General features: G+C 35.6%; 6 protein-coding genes across 6 annotated transcripts; 3 read left to right on the top strand and 3 right to left on the bottom strand.

The window, feature by feature from the left end:
* Window positions 1–192: 192 nt before the first annotated feature.
* On the top strand, window positions 193–908 carry EV154DRAFT_587299 (S-adenosyl-L-methionine-dependent methyltransferase; the record flags this gene model as incomplete). The annotated part of the gene is made up of 2 exons (XM_051606803.1): window positions 193–602; window positions 678–908. The coding sequence occupies exons 1-2, from the start codon at window positions 264–266 to the stop codon at window positions 906–908; spliced, it is 570 nt and encodes a 189-aa protein (XP_051458393.1). The 5' UTR covers window positions 193–263.
* A 1,900-nt stretch (window positions 909–2,808) lies between these two features.
* On the top strand, window positions 2,809–4,056 carry EV154DRAFT_419484 (acyl-CoA N-acyltransferase; the record flags this gene model as incomplete). The annotated part of the gene is made up of 3 exons (XM_051595898.1): window positions 2,809–3,417; window positions 3,471–3,708; window positions 3,752–4,056. 3 exons carry the CDS (start codon window positions 2,809–2,811, stop codon window positions 4,054–4,056), a joined length of 1,152 nt encoding a protein of 383 aa, XP_051458392.1.
* A 1,182-nt stretch (window positions 4,057–5,238) lies between these two features.
* On the bottom strand, window positions 5,239–7,478 carry EV154DRAFT_419529 (uncharacterized protein; the record flags this gene model as incomplete). The annotated part of the gene is made up of 4 exons (XM_051595901.1): window positions 5,239–5,767; window positions 5,983–6,485; window positions 6,612–6,817; window positions 7,352–7,478. 4 exons carry the CDS (start codon window positions 7,476–7,478, stop codon window positions 5,239–5,241), a joined length of 1,365 nt encoding a protein of 454 aa, XP_051458391.1.
* Window positions 7,479–8,226: 748 nt separating this feature from the next.
* EV154DRAFT_506521 (uncharacterized protein) lies at window positions 8,227–9,439 on the top strand. The gene is made up of 2 exons (XM_051601291.1): window positions 8,227–8,903; window positions 8,962–9,439. The coding sequence occupies exons 1-2, from the start codon at window positions 8,678–8,680 to the stop codon at window positions 9,297–9,299; spliced, it is 564 nt and encodes a 187-aa protein (XP_051458390.1). The 5' UTR covers window positions 8,227–8,677; the 3' UTR covers window positions 9,300–9,439.
* EV154DRAFT_551122 (uncharacterized protein) lies at window positions 9,354–10,733 on the bottom strand. The gene is made up of 6 exons (XM_051604961.1): window positions 10,421–10,733; window positions 10,300–10,343; window positions 10,154–10,242; window positions 10,031–10,084; window positions 9,764–9,972; window positions 9,354–9,701 (listed from the first exon to the last, which is right to left on the bottom strand). Exons 1-6 carry the CDS (start codon window positions 10,596–10,598, stop codon window positions 9,445–9,447), a joined length of 831 nt encoding a protein of 276 aa, XP_051458389.1. The 5' UTR covers window positions 10,599–10,733; the 3' UTR covers window positions 9,354–9,444.
* Window positions 10,734–11,489: 756 nt separating this feature from the next.
* EV154DRAFT_506517 (PA26 p53-induced protein-domain-containing protein) lies at window positions 11,490–13,922 on the bottom strand. Its single transcript, XM_051601290.1, has 4 exons — window positions 13,792–13,922; window positions 13,391–13,722; window positions 11,892–13,330; window positions 11,490–11,830 (listed from the first exon to the last, which is right to left on the bottom strand). The coding sequence occupies exons 1-4, from the start codon at window positions 13,820–13,822 to the stop codon at window positions 11,515–11,517; spliced, it is 2,118 nt and encodes a 705-aa protein (XP_051458388.1). The 5' UTR covers window positions 13,823–13,922; the 3' UTR covers window positions 11,490–11,514.
* Window positions 13,923–14,247: the final 325 nt, after the last annotated feature.

The following is a 14,247-nucleotide window of genomic DNA, read 5'->3' as shown; positions in this document are numbered from 1 at the left end:
GTGGCATTATTATTATTTCCTTGTGTTGGGACCTCATTGATTCAATCTCAAAAAAGGTAAGTTCATACAAAAAAAAAAAAAAAAATCTCGAAAAGGGTGACACTGTAATAGTATAAGCTCATTCCCGGCTGAGAGGAATCGTGATCTGTAGATTGTAATTGAACCAGAAATGAGGAATCCTCTTAAAACCGTAGGTTTGGTAAATCTAAATTTATAGCATATTTATCTCCTTTTGGTTTACTTTAACTTTTACTTTTTGTAACATGGCTAACAGTACATGGGAAAAAAAGATATCTTCCATGATAAACGAGTCAAAGGATTGCGTTGCCGACAACACTTGTCAGATTGAGGATATGACTATCTATCTTCATCCAAATGTGTACTCTCCTAAATATTTTCCAGAGTCAAAATGGTTTGGGAAAAACTTGCGTAGTGTCGTTGAAGGGACAAAGACTTTTCTGGAAGTTGGTCTTGGATCTGGAATTATTTCGCTCTATATGGCTCGACTTGGGTTAGAAGTTACTGGTGTTGATATTAACCCTGATGCTGTTGAAACCACAAAAAAGAATTTTGAAATTAATCATCAGAAAGGACACTTTGAAGTAAGTGATTATTCGCTGCTTTAGGATCAAAAAAGTTTGATACTGTATTCTGGAATCATCCGTGGCAATGAAAAGACATTTGATCCTGGATACAAGCTGGTGGAGAGATATATTGCTGAGGGTGGCAATCATCTTACAGAAAACGGATCTTTATTATTGGGTTCATGCTGTTATGCTAATATTGATATGTTGAAAGAAATTGGGGCCAAACACCACTATGATGCACAAATTAAGGTCACTGGAAAGGAAACTATTGGTGATAATGTTGAAGAAACCTATTATATAATTGAGTATGTTAAAAAGTAAGCAGACAAGCTTTTAATAAACCACTTGTGTGTTTGTTTTACAATGACTTTATGTCTATTTTTATGTTGTATATTATTTCTTTATTTTATGATTTTATGAGACACAAAGAACCACAATGATACTATAATCGACCCCACCATATTTAAAAGCATGGCGTATCAGTGACAACTTTACATACGCAGGTACGAATATTTGGGTGATTGTTATCGCCAATGAAATATAAAAAGGCACCAATTTTAATCTTTTTCTTACTATTATTGTTCTTAATTACAACTATAAAAAACTAAACAATGCTTCTCCACATTAACAATTCCATGTTCTCTTCTTTTTCAGTGGGATCAAGCCTGATAAAACTTTATCGGCGCTCAAGGGTCCTGCTGCAAGAAATACGTTTAAGTGGTAGGAAATTCTAATGATGATCCGCCATGTATACGTTACAGCCAGGCGGGAGGGCTGTTTGGCAAGGTGTTTGTGTACAACTTTGGTGATATATAGCGGGTGGCTGACATGAGAAGATAAACAATGCTCCTCCACATTATTGTGGGGGAAGTCGTTGCTTCATGACTCTTTCTTTTTCGGCCGGATTAAACCTGATGAGACTCTATCGATGGTCGGTGGTTGGCTATTCTTACCCCGTGAATTACAGCCAAGGCAGGAAATAGACTAGTTTGTAAAGAATCGGTTTAATGTACAAATATGGTGAACCTCAAGAGACACAAGATAAAACCAACTAGATTTTACTAGGATTAGCTGTTTTAAAAAAAGATATATTTATAAATAAAGTTAAATTTTTCAGTGAGTTCATTTGTCAAGATATAAGCCATGGTTCGCCATATGTTACACCGGAGATGATTGGTGTGACTTCCCGTTTTTTAATCCATTGGGAAAAGGGAGGGGTGGTATACCCTTCTCTCTTTTCTACAAATACCACAAAGGTTAGGTCTGATCGATGGCGACAAATGATCTGAAGACAACAATGAGCAAACGCCAGCGTCCTCAAGTTGACGTAAGAATGATTTATGAAAATGTCTAGATTTAAGTTGATTTATATTAACTAGTTATACGATGCAATAGTATACTTTAGGCATGTGTTTTTATTGTGATGGGGTCTATGACTTTGATACTGAAGGAAGAAAACATGAACTGTTAAAGTGCTTTGATTGTCATCGAAACGGTCGGTAGGAAAAATACAATAGCACTTACAAGTAGACATCATATTCATCCTTTTTCTTTCCTTAATATAGCCCATACTTTATGTTCAGGATTTGAAAAAACTTCAGCAGAAATCGTGCAGACATATGATTGGCAATGTAACGACTGTAAAAGTTGCCTTGTTTGTCAATCAAAGAATGACGAGGTATGACAAATTTTATTTTTTCTCCTTCCCTTTTACTAATTTTCCTATATTATTATTATTTTTGAATAGGACAAAATTGTGTTTTGTAATCACTGCGACAGAGGATTTCATACATTTTGCATTGATCCACCTTTGAAAAAAGTACCCGAAGGTAATACGTTATTTGACAGGTTTCTTTTTGATCTTACTGAAACCTCCTCAAATGTTTTAGATAATTGGTATTGCAACCTTTGCTCCAGTATGCCCTCACCGCCTTCTTCTTTACCTTCACCTAAATTAATATCATTAGTCGACACGACAAACAATTACAGCCTTAGAAGATCCCCAACCCATACCGCAAAGTTCATTGAAAGCGCCAAAATGACTAGACAGCATAAATCATCATCGGTACCAGCAGCAGCAGCAACAACAACAAAATTAACAACATCATCATCGACAACATCAACAAAAACATCAACATCAACAAGTAGCAAACGAAAATCGAATAACCATACCGCACAGGATGAAAATAAGGATCAGTCACCCACCATAAAAAAAATACGCATGACAGTCACTGATCCTATTCTGATTAAACGTAAAAGAGGGAGACCAAAAGGCTCTTTATCTGATGGAGAGGACGAAGAGGAATTTTTTAAGACTTTCGGTAATAAATTATCAAAATCCGAAGCTGACACAAAACGCGGCACACCAAATGAGTCGGACAAAATCAAATTTGAAAAGGCAAAGAGCAAATCAGCGCCATTGACACCTGCATCTATCACTGAAATCCCAAAAATTACACAAATTGCATTTAATCATTATTTGATCGACACCTGGTATGTTGCGCCATATCCCGAAGAATACAGCCAAAATCCAACTCTCTACATATGTGAGTTCTGTATGAAATACATGAAAAGCCAGTATATATCAGATCGACATCAACTTAAATGTAAAGCACAGTATCCTCCTGGTGATGAAATCTACAGAGATGGTAACATTTCAATATTCGAAGTCGATGGCAGAAAAAACAAAATTTACTGTCAAAATTTATGTTTATTGGCAAAAATGTTTCTGGACCACAAAACTCTTTATTACGACGTGGAACCATTTTTATTCTATATTATGACTGAAGTAGATGATCGTGGATGTCACTTTGTAGGATATTTTTCAAAGGTAGTGTACACAGACATTTTTGTCATTTTACAATACTAACCTTTTCTATACAGGAAAAACGTTCTGCTATGAATTACAACGTATCATGTATTTTGACAATGCCGATATATCAAAGAAAGGGCTATGGCCAATTCTTAATAGATTTCAGTTATTTATTGTCCAAAAAGGAAAGCAAAACTGGCTCACCCGAAAGACCATTATCAGATCTGGGTTTACTTAGTTATCGAAGCTATTGGAAAAATGTCTTATACCGTGAACTAGAGAATCAAGAAAGTCCTATTAGTATAGAAGGTAAGGTGTACTATTGAAAGAAAAGAGAGGTAGTGTCTTTAAGCTAAACGGATTGTAGAATTAAGCAATAGGACAAGTTTGACTCCAGACGACATTATCTCCACATTACAAACAAACAACATGATCAAATACGATAAAGTGACCGCACAATACTCATTGATTTTGGACGTTAAAACTATCAAAGCGCATCTCAGTAATATTGAAAAAAAGAACTATTCGCGTGTAGATCCTGACAAGTTGACTTGGACTCCATTTGTACTTTCAAGAGATCGTCTAGCGGTGTTATTAGGTCAAACAAAATCTACCATTAAAAACATCGACGAGTCAACAGATGTTGATGTAGTTTAAAGACACACCGCACACATTCTTAATTATTGCACATTCCAATTACCAGCATCTATTACTCTTCTCCTCCATCCCACTTGTATATACATGTATACTTTTGCATCTCAAATCATATCCCCCACTCTTTACATTCTCTAAAATAAAGCATTGTACCCTCATTTCTAGAGCCCTTGGTTTACCTAACCAAATTTTCCGTCTATTTTATTGTAGTTGATCTCTTGGTTTCAATATAACATTAATGTCTGTACATTCGTCAATACAGGAAAAGGCATGCTTTTTCATAAAACGCTTCAAATGTTATGTTTACGTACTTTTTTATGAAATGCTTCTTATACCATGTTTACGTGCTTGTTTCTCTACCACAGACCGATTATACTTACGGACATATTTCAAGACAAGCTTACGTAAGCACAAAGTTATGAAATGACACGGGTGTTAAAAAGACAGAACTTACAGTTTTCACACTTTTAATTCAGAAAATGTTAATTTTTTTTCAGACGAATCAAAATTTACTTTCAGACATTGACTTACCTTTTTTGGACAAAATAAATAAATAATCAGACAAATGAAATTTAGTTTTCGGATAATTTGTTAAGTTACTCTAAGGTTTACCTGTAAAATCTTTAAGCCGTCGACTCACCGGAGTAAGCTGAGGCAACCACATTGGAGGTGGCGGTTTGTCGTTTGAAGACAGTGGGGCGGTCATTACCATTCCAAATAGAATGGGCAATGGTGAACATGTTCTTGCTTGCCATCACATCTCGATTCCAATAAATATTGCAAGTTATGCACTTCAATACTTGATGAATCTTTTTTGTATGGTCATCTTGACTAACTTTGAGATTTTCTAAATTGGGTTGGAGACAGCAGTTGCAGATCTATGGAAAATCGATTTCAGCTGAAAGCACAATACGTAAATTATGTGTCGTTTTTCCTACTAACCTTCGATGTCTTAAACTCATTGATATCTACAAGCAATAGTTCTCCAATCCTTTCTCTTATTTTTAACTGACTATATATCTTGTTAGATATTCCATGTCGCAGACCTTTAAACTTGACATGATCTTTGTTTTTCAGTCCGTCACCAAAGATAACCAGAGGCATCTTGTTGTTGTTTCCCACTTCAAAACATGCTTTATTTTTTTTGCTGCAAGTTACAAATATAATAGTTAGAGTTTACTGAATTTATGATGACAAAAGAAAAGTGCATATGTACCTTTTTGATTTAGGCGTAGTGATGAGTATTCTTTCTTTAGGATTAGTACGAGGTCTGCGATTTTTTTTTCTTCTTTTTCTGTTCTTCCTTGTTTTTTTTCTCTTGTCTTTATTATACTTTTTCCCCCCATTTATCAAAATATTAACACTTTCTTGAATGACTTTTTGGGAACTTAGGTAGTTCAACCACTTAACTTTGGCAGTTTCAAAGTCGTAGAAATCAAATAAAGTATTCATATGCTGCGACATATAAGTTATATACAAAACAAATTGCTCCACAGACGCAGTTTTAGGTGAAGGAATGTCTGTTTCAATTTTTTCAATACCCAGTCTATGTTTGTGCTTCTGTTGCTCTTTCATTCGTGTTACATTTCCACCCATATTGTAATACTCAGATGAGGACAATCGGCGTATGTCACTACCACCGTGATTAGAGACAAACGGGTCCCGTCTTCCTGGATCTACAGTACACGGACGAAAGTGCTTGTTGATCTCTTCGCTTGAAAGATCATGTAACTCTAGACGGATGTTCTCTTCTGGTGAGGATGGAAGAACTTTTCTAGCAAAAAGAACTCTGCAAGTGTAGCCATCAGTATATAATCCGTTGAGAAACATTTTTTCTTTTTGCTCAGGCAATGCTTGAAGATTTTCATAGCTATATTTATATATTAGTTGCTAGTTCGATTCATAGATATATGTAATAGTAGGGCATACTTCTGAATACCCAGCCTCTTAAAGTCAAACATTTGATTGAAGCATCTTTGTTTATGATCGAAAGAGGATTCATTAGATTGCTTATTCTGCTTAGCATCTGGAAAAATTCCACTTAGGTTCTGGGAATCAATCTTTATGAACCGCCAGTGTAATGAAGGGTTTGGAAATAGACTAAAACGTCTTGGGAGTGGAGACTTCATCGAATCAATTTTGTCATTTTGAGTAGCTTGGGCGTTGTATATACCATCGTATTTTTCAAGGATATACCGTAAAGCCGGTAAAATCTTGAAGGGTTCATTGTTCAAGCTTTCTTTAGATAGCGGAAGCGTAGAAATGCGATTTTTCACCTCTAAAATCAAAGGATTTAGAAAACTTGTGAGATTATTACCCACATCCGGATCAAAAAAGGCGAGAATATCAGCAGGTATAGAAGAAAGCTGGGGATGTGTAAATACTTGATCATATACATGATTATACACTAATTTCTTGATACAGCCGACTTTCTCATTCTAGTTTATTTAAATTTAGTAAAATAAATTGAGAAACTGCATATATATTGAGGCGTTATTTTTTTATATATCTCGTACTTACCGCATATTTTATCTTTAATGCATAGATAAAGTAATTACATAGATATTTTCAAAGTTTTTAATATAATAATTATTGTACGTTGTTGCGACAGTCTCGCATGCAGTTGATAGAGATTGTCCATAATTTTTCAATCCATTTTCCGGAACAAACAAGTTACCATTCATAGTGGCGGATAGCTCAGCAAAAGAGCTTGTAAGTTGAGCCACATCTAAATTCTGACCTGCAGGTCGTTCCTTTTTCTTGTCTTTGTACGCCTGTAGAATTGGCCTTACTTCATTTGAGCTACCCCTAATGACCCTTGTAATAGTATACCAAAAATTTTGTTCAAAGAAGTCATTTGTCAACTTGGTTGGGTGTTGCAGAATAAAAAAGTTAACAAATAGTTGGGCTTTGAATAAGACTTCACGGATAAAACTTGATATGTCTTTGATCTTTTTTAATGAGCTGGTTTTGTTTTGAGTATTATTGCAGAAAGTATCAAATGGAACAGACAGAGTATATCTTTGATAGTTTGGTCCAAGTTTGATTTGTAAAAGTTCTGATATATTTAGATTATAGTTTTTGCATTGACGACTTCGCGCAGAATTGTGACCCTCCTCTTGGCATGGGCTACATTTACTACTGGAGGATCATGCTGCTGAAGTGCTAGCTTGGCGACTTATCTTTGTACTCCTTTTTGCAATTATTATATTAGGAGAGTATTTTCTCTTGATAGCTTTATATACAAAAATTAGCTTGTAATACATTGGAAATGCATAAAATGTTTCTTTTCTCTTACATGTTCTCTTGGGGGTTTGAGTGGTTGAGCTTTTCTTCGCACTATCAGATTTTACCTTTTCCAGCTTTGCACGTTTCTTGAGGATAATGAACTTCTCCACCTCGGGGTAAATAGGTGTACGCGGCATTAGTTAATTGAAAAAGAAGTAAAATGAGTTCAAGACAACTTTTTTTCAATCAAGTTCAAAACAACGTGCCACAAAGCTTAAACCTGATAAATTTTTTAAATTGCGATGCTGACCTACATCACCTTTGTTTGTGTCCTGCAATTTTTTTATTGGCGCAATCAAATAATGTTGACTGTAATGAAAGGAGTAGAGATGTTCCTATTGAACATTTATATGTTCCATAAATATCTTCCTAAGATACTTGTATAAGAGAATTATAATTGTTTTGACCAAAAATTGGGTCAAAGTGTTTGTAAATAGTAGGCAACATGTTTTTTTGGAAAGACTGGGCATTTAAACATTATCTAGCATTGATGCCTCATAATATTTATAATGTGACAGTATGTTTAAAGCTTGTAGAAAACAGACTATCTTTGTTTTCAGCCCTCAGGTTCGAGATTCTTACTCGTGCATGATCGTAAAATAGAATAAACAGAAAAAAATCCCGTTAACGTATAATTATAAGTAATTTTCTCATATTCAATTTTGTCATAGCGAAGGTAGATATTTAGATCGATTGAGTATTTCTCTTATTCTATCTGAATATATATATATATTTACGTCTGTCTGAATTTTTTTTTTACTGCTGTCTGAAATATATTTTTGTTCATCTGAAAACATTTTTGGGTTGTCTGAATTTAAAGTGCTAATACTGTAATCAATGGACGCCATACAAATTGTTACACGTCACTTTTTAATATCCGTTTCAATGCTTTTGTATTTTTTTTAAAAATTCTATTTTTCTCATTTTTCTCATCATCATCATCTAATATTACCAAAGCATGTGGAGAATAATTGGTTGGGTACTCGTGTTCTTGTTCCCTCTGTACATGGTATATTTGACAGGAGGACCCGATAAAGGACCTGAAGAAAACACCAAAAGACAGGTCGAAAAGTCAGTTGAGACACCAACAAAGAAGAACAAAAAGAAGAAGTCAAAGGCTACCGAGGACAAAGTTGAAAAGTCGGTCGTGGAGCCAAAAAAGAAAAATAAGAAGAAGAACGCTGCTGCTAATGCTGCTGCAACTGCTGTTGAAAAACCAAAGGTTGCCGAACAACCCAAGGCCACCGAGCAACCAAAGGCTGAGCCTGTGGTGAAAAAACAAGCTACAAAGAAGCAACAGAAAAAGAAGGAGCAGGTCAAACAGACTGAACCCAAGATGGAACATGTTAAGCAGGTTGAACCCAAACAGGAGAAAGAAGCTTTGATTAAAAAGGAAGAAGAGAAGCCTGTAGCAAAAGAAGAGATTGTCACGCCCACGAAAGAAATTGATGAACATATGGATCCTACTGCCAATTATGCGCGTGTGTTACGTATTCGTCCTGAAGAAATTGAGGATGAATGGGAGTCTGTGCCCTATGAAGAGGGATGGAGTCAAGTCAAGAGTAAGTTTCTAATGTGACAGAGGAGAAAGGGAAAAAAATAACTCATAATATATATTAGCTCGTCGCCCTGCTAGTGCTTCATCCGGCTCTAGTTCTAAAATCGACGTGAATGCCGAGATAAATATGACTACAGCAGTTTTGAACTCCCACCTTGATAAGAAACAACGCGAAAATCTTGCACGTACGCAAAAAAAGAAGGAAGCAAAACTTGCAGCTGATAAATTACAGGAAGAAAGACTCAAGAAGCACAAGAAGGAATTAGAAAAGGTCAAGATTCAAGAATTCTATTCTTCTGGAAAAGGCAAGAATACACCTTGGGGTAAGAACGGTCAGAGATCAAAAACCCCTCAATCTGTTGCCAGCATAAATGAATTCGGTCAATTAATTTGGGACTAGTATGACCAGAGTAAATAGCAGTAAATTAGAAGAGAAAAACAAATCATAATAAATAATATACAATAATGACTTTATTTTTTTTTTGTCTACTGCTTTTGCAACTGTGGGTTTATTACAAAAGATGGATGATATATATTGAAGTTATTTAAAAGTTAACATAGAAGGGATGAGAAAAGAATTCACAAGTCTCCTCATGTTGAGTGTTGGCAGTCAACTTGTAGTAGAAGGCAACGTTGTCAGCCTTTGCAGAAGCAGGGACGGTATCCTTGAAGTTCATCATGTTGCTGATAGATTCACTACCAGTCCAGCTATCTTGAACCTTGGTAGATTCACGAGAATCCAAGTTGACAGAGTAAAGTTCCAAGTTGGTTAAAGCCTCGGTATGAGCGGCAGTATCACGTTCTATTAATAAATGGGTTTTTTTTAATAAGGCACATAAATTTAAAAATAAACATGCAACTTACTAATTTCAACAGTGAAAGCTTCGTCGGCATTGACTTCAGCACCGAGGACAGGAGCGGTAAGCTCAACACCGAAACAACCACGGTCGATATCTTGACTTAAAGCCTTGTATTCAGAATCTTCGACGGCATTAGAGTGAGAAGAGGATTTAACCTTGAAAACCTTGGACATTAAAGTACAATCGGGACCGGCCTTGTTGTGGACCCAAACACTAAATTGGGGTTAGTATTGTCTGGTTTTATGGTAGTAATATTACATTTTTAATTTACCGGAATTCAAATTGTCCAGGGAACTTGAGTCCCTTTACCTTGGAAATATCAACACTAGATAATTTTTATAAAATGTTTAGTGAATGTACACTTTCTTTGGTTGCTATGGTCATATAAACATACGTTAAAGTAGCCTTGGTGTTCAAGTTGTAGTTACCCTTCCAGACAGTGGTAAGATATTTGGCCTTACCCTTGCTATCAATAGAATAAGCCTAAAAAAAATGACGTTGAGTATAATGTATATATGCTATTTTTTAAAAGGTATTTACATCGACACCATTGATGACCTTGGCTTGAGCATTCTTCTTTCTTGCTACACAATAGAAATTTGTTAGAATAAAAGGAATAAAATGAAATTGTCTAACAGGAAATAGAGAAACGATAATTTACTGACAGTAACCTTGATCTTTTTAGGGTTGGTAAATGTTTGACCCTTGGTAGGTCCAGTGAGGGCAATACCGCCACAGAATTTCTTTAAGGCAGCATCGATTTCATCTTGAAGACTGGCTTCAACAAAAGTGACTGCAACGATTGCAAAAAGACAAGCCAAAAGGAGAGACAACTTCATCTTTTAAAATATGTATTGGGGAAATAAAAAGAGAAAAGAAGAAAAAGAAACAAGAATCTTTTTTTTTAAGGGAGAGAGGAATAAAATAGATTACACAAATATAAATTGAAAGGTATTCAATCTATTTATAAAAAAGTCTTTTCTAAATACAATCAACTCCGATAAAACACAGTGCACCCAATTAGCGGGTTTTATAATTGTCTTCTGCCCGAGTTGAAAGGACCTAAAAAAAAAAGATTGGTTGCACGAAAATTCAACATCATGAGACCTTAATATATTGCGGAACAGACTCTATCGACCCCTCTAAAGTAGTTTCCTCGAGCGAAATTATAAAACACGCGAGAAAATTTTATAAAAGCAGAGCTATGGTATTCTAAGAGAATTTAAAGACTATAAAGTCAAGCGTGTATTTATACGTGTGCGTTAAATAGACAACACACTGCCATGGGTACAAGGAGGCGAGGGCCTCGGTTTCGTCGGCTGCAAAACAATAAAAAATTGCAGTACAGCATACATGTCTGCTGAGTTTTGCGGCTTCACACCCATTGTGTTTTATATGATATGAATTAACGTTAAAGAAGAGCAATAACGAGAATTTTTTCGCTGCAGCAAAGTCTGTTAATTTATTTTTTATTTTTTTTATTTTTTTACTAACGAGAATGTTCACGGCCGTATGCAGCGTTGCAGCACATATTCCACAAATTCGCTACTCAGGGGGGCAATAGTATTTATTGTTTTGTAGATCATCAAAATTTAAGAGTGTAACGTACCAACCTATATTTGTCGTTCTACCGTTTAAAATTCATTTCTATTCACTAAGCTCTCATAGCCCCAAAGACAAATATATTCATTTTCCTCTTCCTCTCCCCCCCCCCCCAAAAAAAAAAAAAAAAAAAAAAAAAGAGTGGTATTTTATTTATACTTCGGATATTAAGCATAGACCATAACATAAAACCGCTTGTTTTCTGGCAGAAGCAACCAATAAGTTGACATGGCATTTCTCTTCTGGCCTGAGAGAAATACCAATGTTACACCAATCATTCTTTTGAATCTTGTGCGGAGACATACAAAGACTATGGATATATTTCGTAGTACGGTCATTTAAAAAGGTGGGTATATCAGAGTACGTATAGTCTTCCTTGGTAACGCCCATAATCTTTTGTGTATGATACCAAATTGCGTATCGTAATGGTGAAGTATCCACTACATCTTCAACCACAGGGTGAAAGATACTAATTCAGATACTTGTTTAATATGTTATTTCTTAATGTTTTATAATCAAATATTTTTTACCTCCAGTCAGTGATACTGATTGCTTCGGTAAACTCTTGTACTAAATCATCCCCAATTCCAGGCAAGAAATGGTTGGCTAGATCACATCCATGATCCTCCCAGCAATATTCCCCCAACATGAATTCCATATATTCCTCATTTTCTTGATCAAATTCTTCGTGTACTATAGCTTCACTCAAAATCGGATCAACAAAGCATTTTAAATCATCATAGATCTTATTGACTTCAGTAGCAGTAACTGTTGGCTCTTCTTGGGTTTCTTCAAGGGACCGAGGGGTATTAAAGCTTGTGTTGATGGACATTTTGTTGCCATCTTGTATTTTCATCTTTTCCAAGCTCTCCAGTAATTGCTCCTTCACATCGCAATTCTTTTTGGATTTAAGTTTATTGATAATTTCCTGTGTATGATCCAAATCTAGATCCAAGGTAGACACCCCTAAACCTACACCGTGATCTGAAGAAAAGGTGTCATCTTGTTGATGCCATGCCATTGCATTGTTTTCAGATAGATAAGGTAAGTCCAGCTCATTTTCAATTCCACCATTGATACAATCTTGTGTGGGAATATAGAAGCCGCCCGTCATATCGATTTCGGGTGTGATACCACAACCCATGACAAAACTAGATAGGCCTAAGAATGTGGAGATAATCAAGGTAGCCTGAACAAGTTCACCTCTTGTCCAAGCATCCCCCACACCACCTGTCAAGAGGTTCATGATATCATCCGTATTTAATCGCCAAGGCTGTCTGGATAGCTTTAATACTAATACCGATATCTGTCTCAATTTCTGAGGAATAAAATCAAGGCCTCTTAACCAGTTCGGATCACCACCGTTATAAAGAAAATCAATTTTCATGACGGAAAACATGTATTGGCATTGTTGTTCAGCAGCGACCATCAATCCGATATACGTTTTCCACGTACGGTGCAATGGGCCCATATTCCCTTTGATGATTTTTGTAAATGTGATATGATATATTTCAAAGAAAGTTGGAAAGAAAGACAAGACACGAAATAAGTTTGCCAATCTCCCTTCGTCTGTGAAGGTCTTGATCATCATCTGCCGTACATATTCGTCGGAGGGCCTTCCGCCTGTGAAATCATTACTATGAATAGAAGAACATATTGAATTTTGTTTGATGGGTTTCATCGTGGGTGTAATTGTAGTTGCAGTGGTAGGCATGGACGGATCTGGCTCTTCTTCATAATCATCGTCCTCCTCCTGTTGCTTTTTTTGTAGTTGTATTTTCTCTTCTTCATCGATTAATGAGTTTGTATAGGACCAAGGTGAAAAGGATAGGTTGGATGAGCGCGGATAGAGTACAGCAGCTTGTTGATAAGTTGAAGTGTTTGATTCTAAAGAGAATATATCATAAATAGGAATAAAGTGGGATGGTGATTTATATTTTGCTTGTGGAATTGCAATGGATGTTGTCTCCTATGGGATAGTTTAGTTTAGTAAATCAGATGGTATTTTTTATTCTATTTTATACCTTACCTTGAGGCCAATTAATAGATCTTTGAAGGTTTGACGAACATCAGCGTAAGGACAAGTAATGGAAAGTCTGAGTATAGTCAACAGGTAATAAAATAATTGTTTACTATATTCATCATCTTGATTATTAAGTATATGATCTGTTACTGAATGATCTGATAAAGTAGGTGACGTTGTAATTGATGGCGAGAGCGAACTACGGATATATGATTTGACAACTTGAATGATCTTTTCAAGTGCTGTTCCTCTGTCTTCATAATTATCCACTTGTAATCCTTTAAATAATGCTATCCGTTGTCTACAAGACTGAAGTTGGCTCGCTCGACAGTCTCGAACTGCTTTCCCGTTTAGTATATGGCGTGTGGTTGTATAGGTGGGAAGAGGTTTTTTTTTGGGGCACTTACTCGTTTCGGCATTAGGGTCTTCTTGATTCATCTTTACTAATTACTTTTGGCTTTGGCTCGTTTCTTATAAATATGTTAAAAAACGAGGGGGCATATGTTTACGCTTTTTTTAAAAAATAGAAAAAAAAAAAGGTTATGGAATAAAAGAGTAAAAAAAAAATGGGAATTACCATCTAAACATATAGTTTTTTGTGACGTACATTTTTTTTCAAAAAGTATTTATCCCTCCCACTCTTCCACGGTAAAATAACGCATATATCTTGGATGAATTTTTTATTTTTTTATTTTCGTTACCATAGTGTAGGTGATGATAGTTTTACATGTCCATTGGTGGATAGTGTTTTCTTTTTTTTTTTTTCATCCCATCACAATCACTTGTTTTCAAAATTGGGTTGAAAAATTGTAAAGCCCGACAGTATCCCAATTTAGTAATAAATGTTACATCATTTGCTTACA

The sequence above is a fragment of the Mucor mucedo genome (genome assembly GCF_025094135.1).
Source record: "Mucor mucedo strain NRRL 3635 chromosome Unknown EV154scaffold_38, whole genome shotgun sequence".
In the NCBI taxonomy this organism is placed as follows: Eukaryota; Fungi; Mucoromycota; class Mucoromycetes; order Mucorales; family Mucoraceae; genus Mucor; species Mucor mucedo.
The sequence above is the reverse complement of the archived record's forward strand: the minus strand, read 5'-3'. Positions and strand labels throughout refer to the sequence as shown.

Excerpts from the sequence above, each read along its gene's own strand:
- EV154DRAFT_506521 (XM_051601291.1), top strand. The coding sequence starts at position 8,678 with ATGGAACATGTTAAGCAGGTTGAACCCAAACAGGAGAAAGAAGCTTTG. Across the intron at positions 8,904-8,961 it reads GGGATGGAGTCAAGTCAAGA|CTCGTCGCCCTGCTAGTGCT; the intron begins GTAAGTTTCTAA and ends AATATATATTAG.
- EV154DRAFT_551122 (XM_051604961.1), bottom strand. The coding sequence starts at position 10,598 with ATGAAGTTGTCTCTCCTTTTGGCTTGTCTTTTTGCAATCGTTGCAGTC. Across the intron at positions 10,085-10,153 it reads AACACCAAGGCTACTTTAAC|TGTTGATATTTCCAAGGTAA; the intron begins GTATGTTTATAT and ends AAAATTATCTAG. Across the intron at positions 9,702-9,763 it reads AGCTTTCACTGTTGAAATTA|AACGTGATACTGCCGCTCAT; the intron begins GTAAGTTGCATG and ends ATTTATTAATAG.
- EV154DRAFT_506517 (XM_051601290.1), bottom strand. The coding sequence starts at position 13,822 with ATGAATCAAGAAGACCCTAATGCCGAAACGA. Across the intron at positions 13,723-13,791 it reads AGACCCTAATGCCGAAACGA|TTCGAGACTGTCGAGCGAGC; the intron begins GTAAGTGCCCCA and ends ACGGGAAAGCAG. Across the intron at positions 11,831-11,891 it reads ATCAGTATCACTGACTGGAG|TATCTTTCACCCTGTGGTTG; the intron begins GTAAAAAATATT and ends TATCTGAATTAG.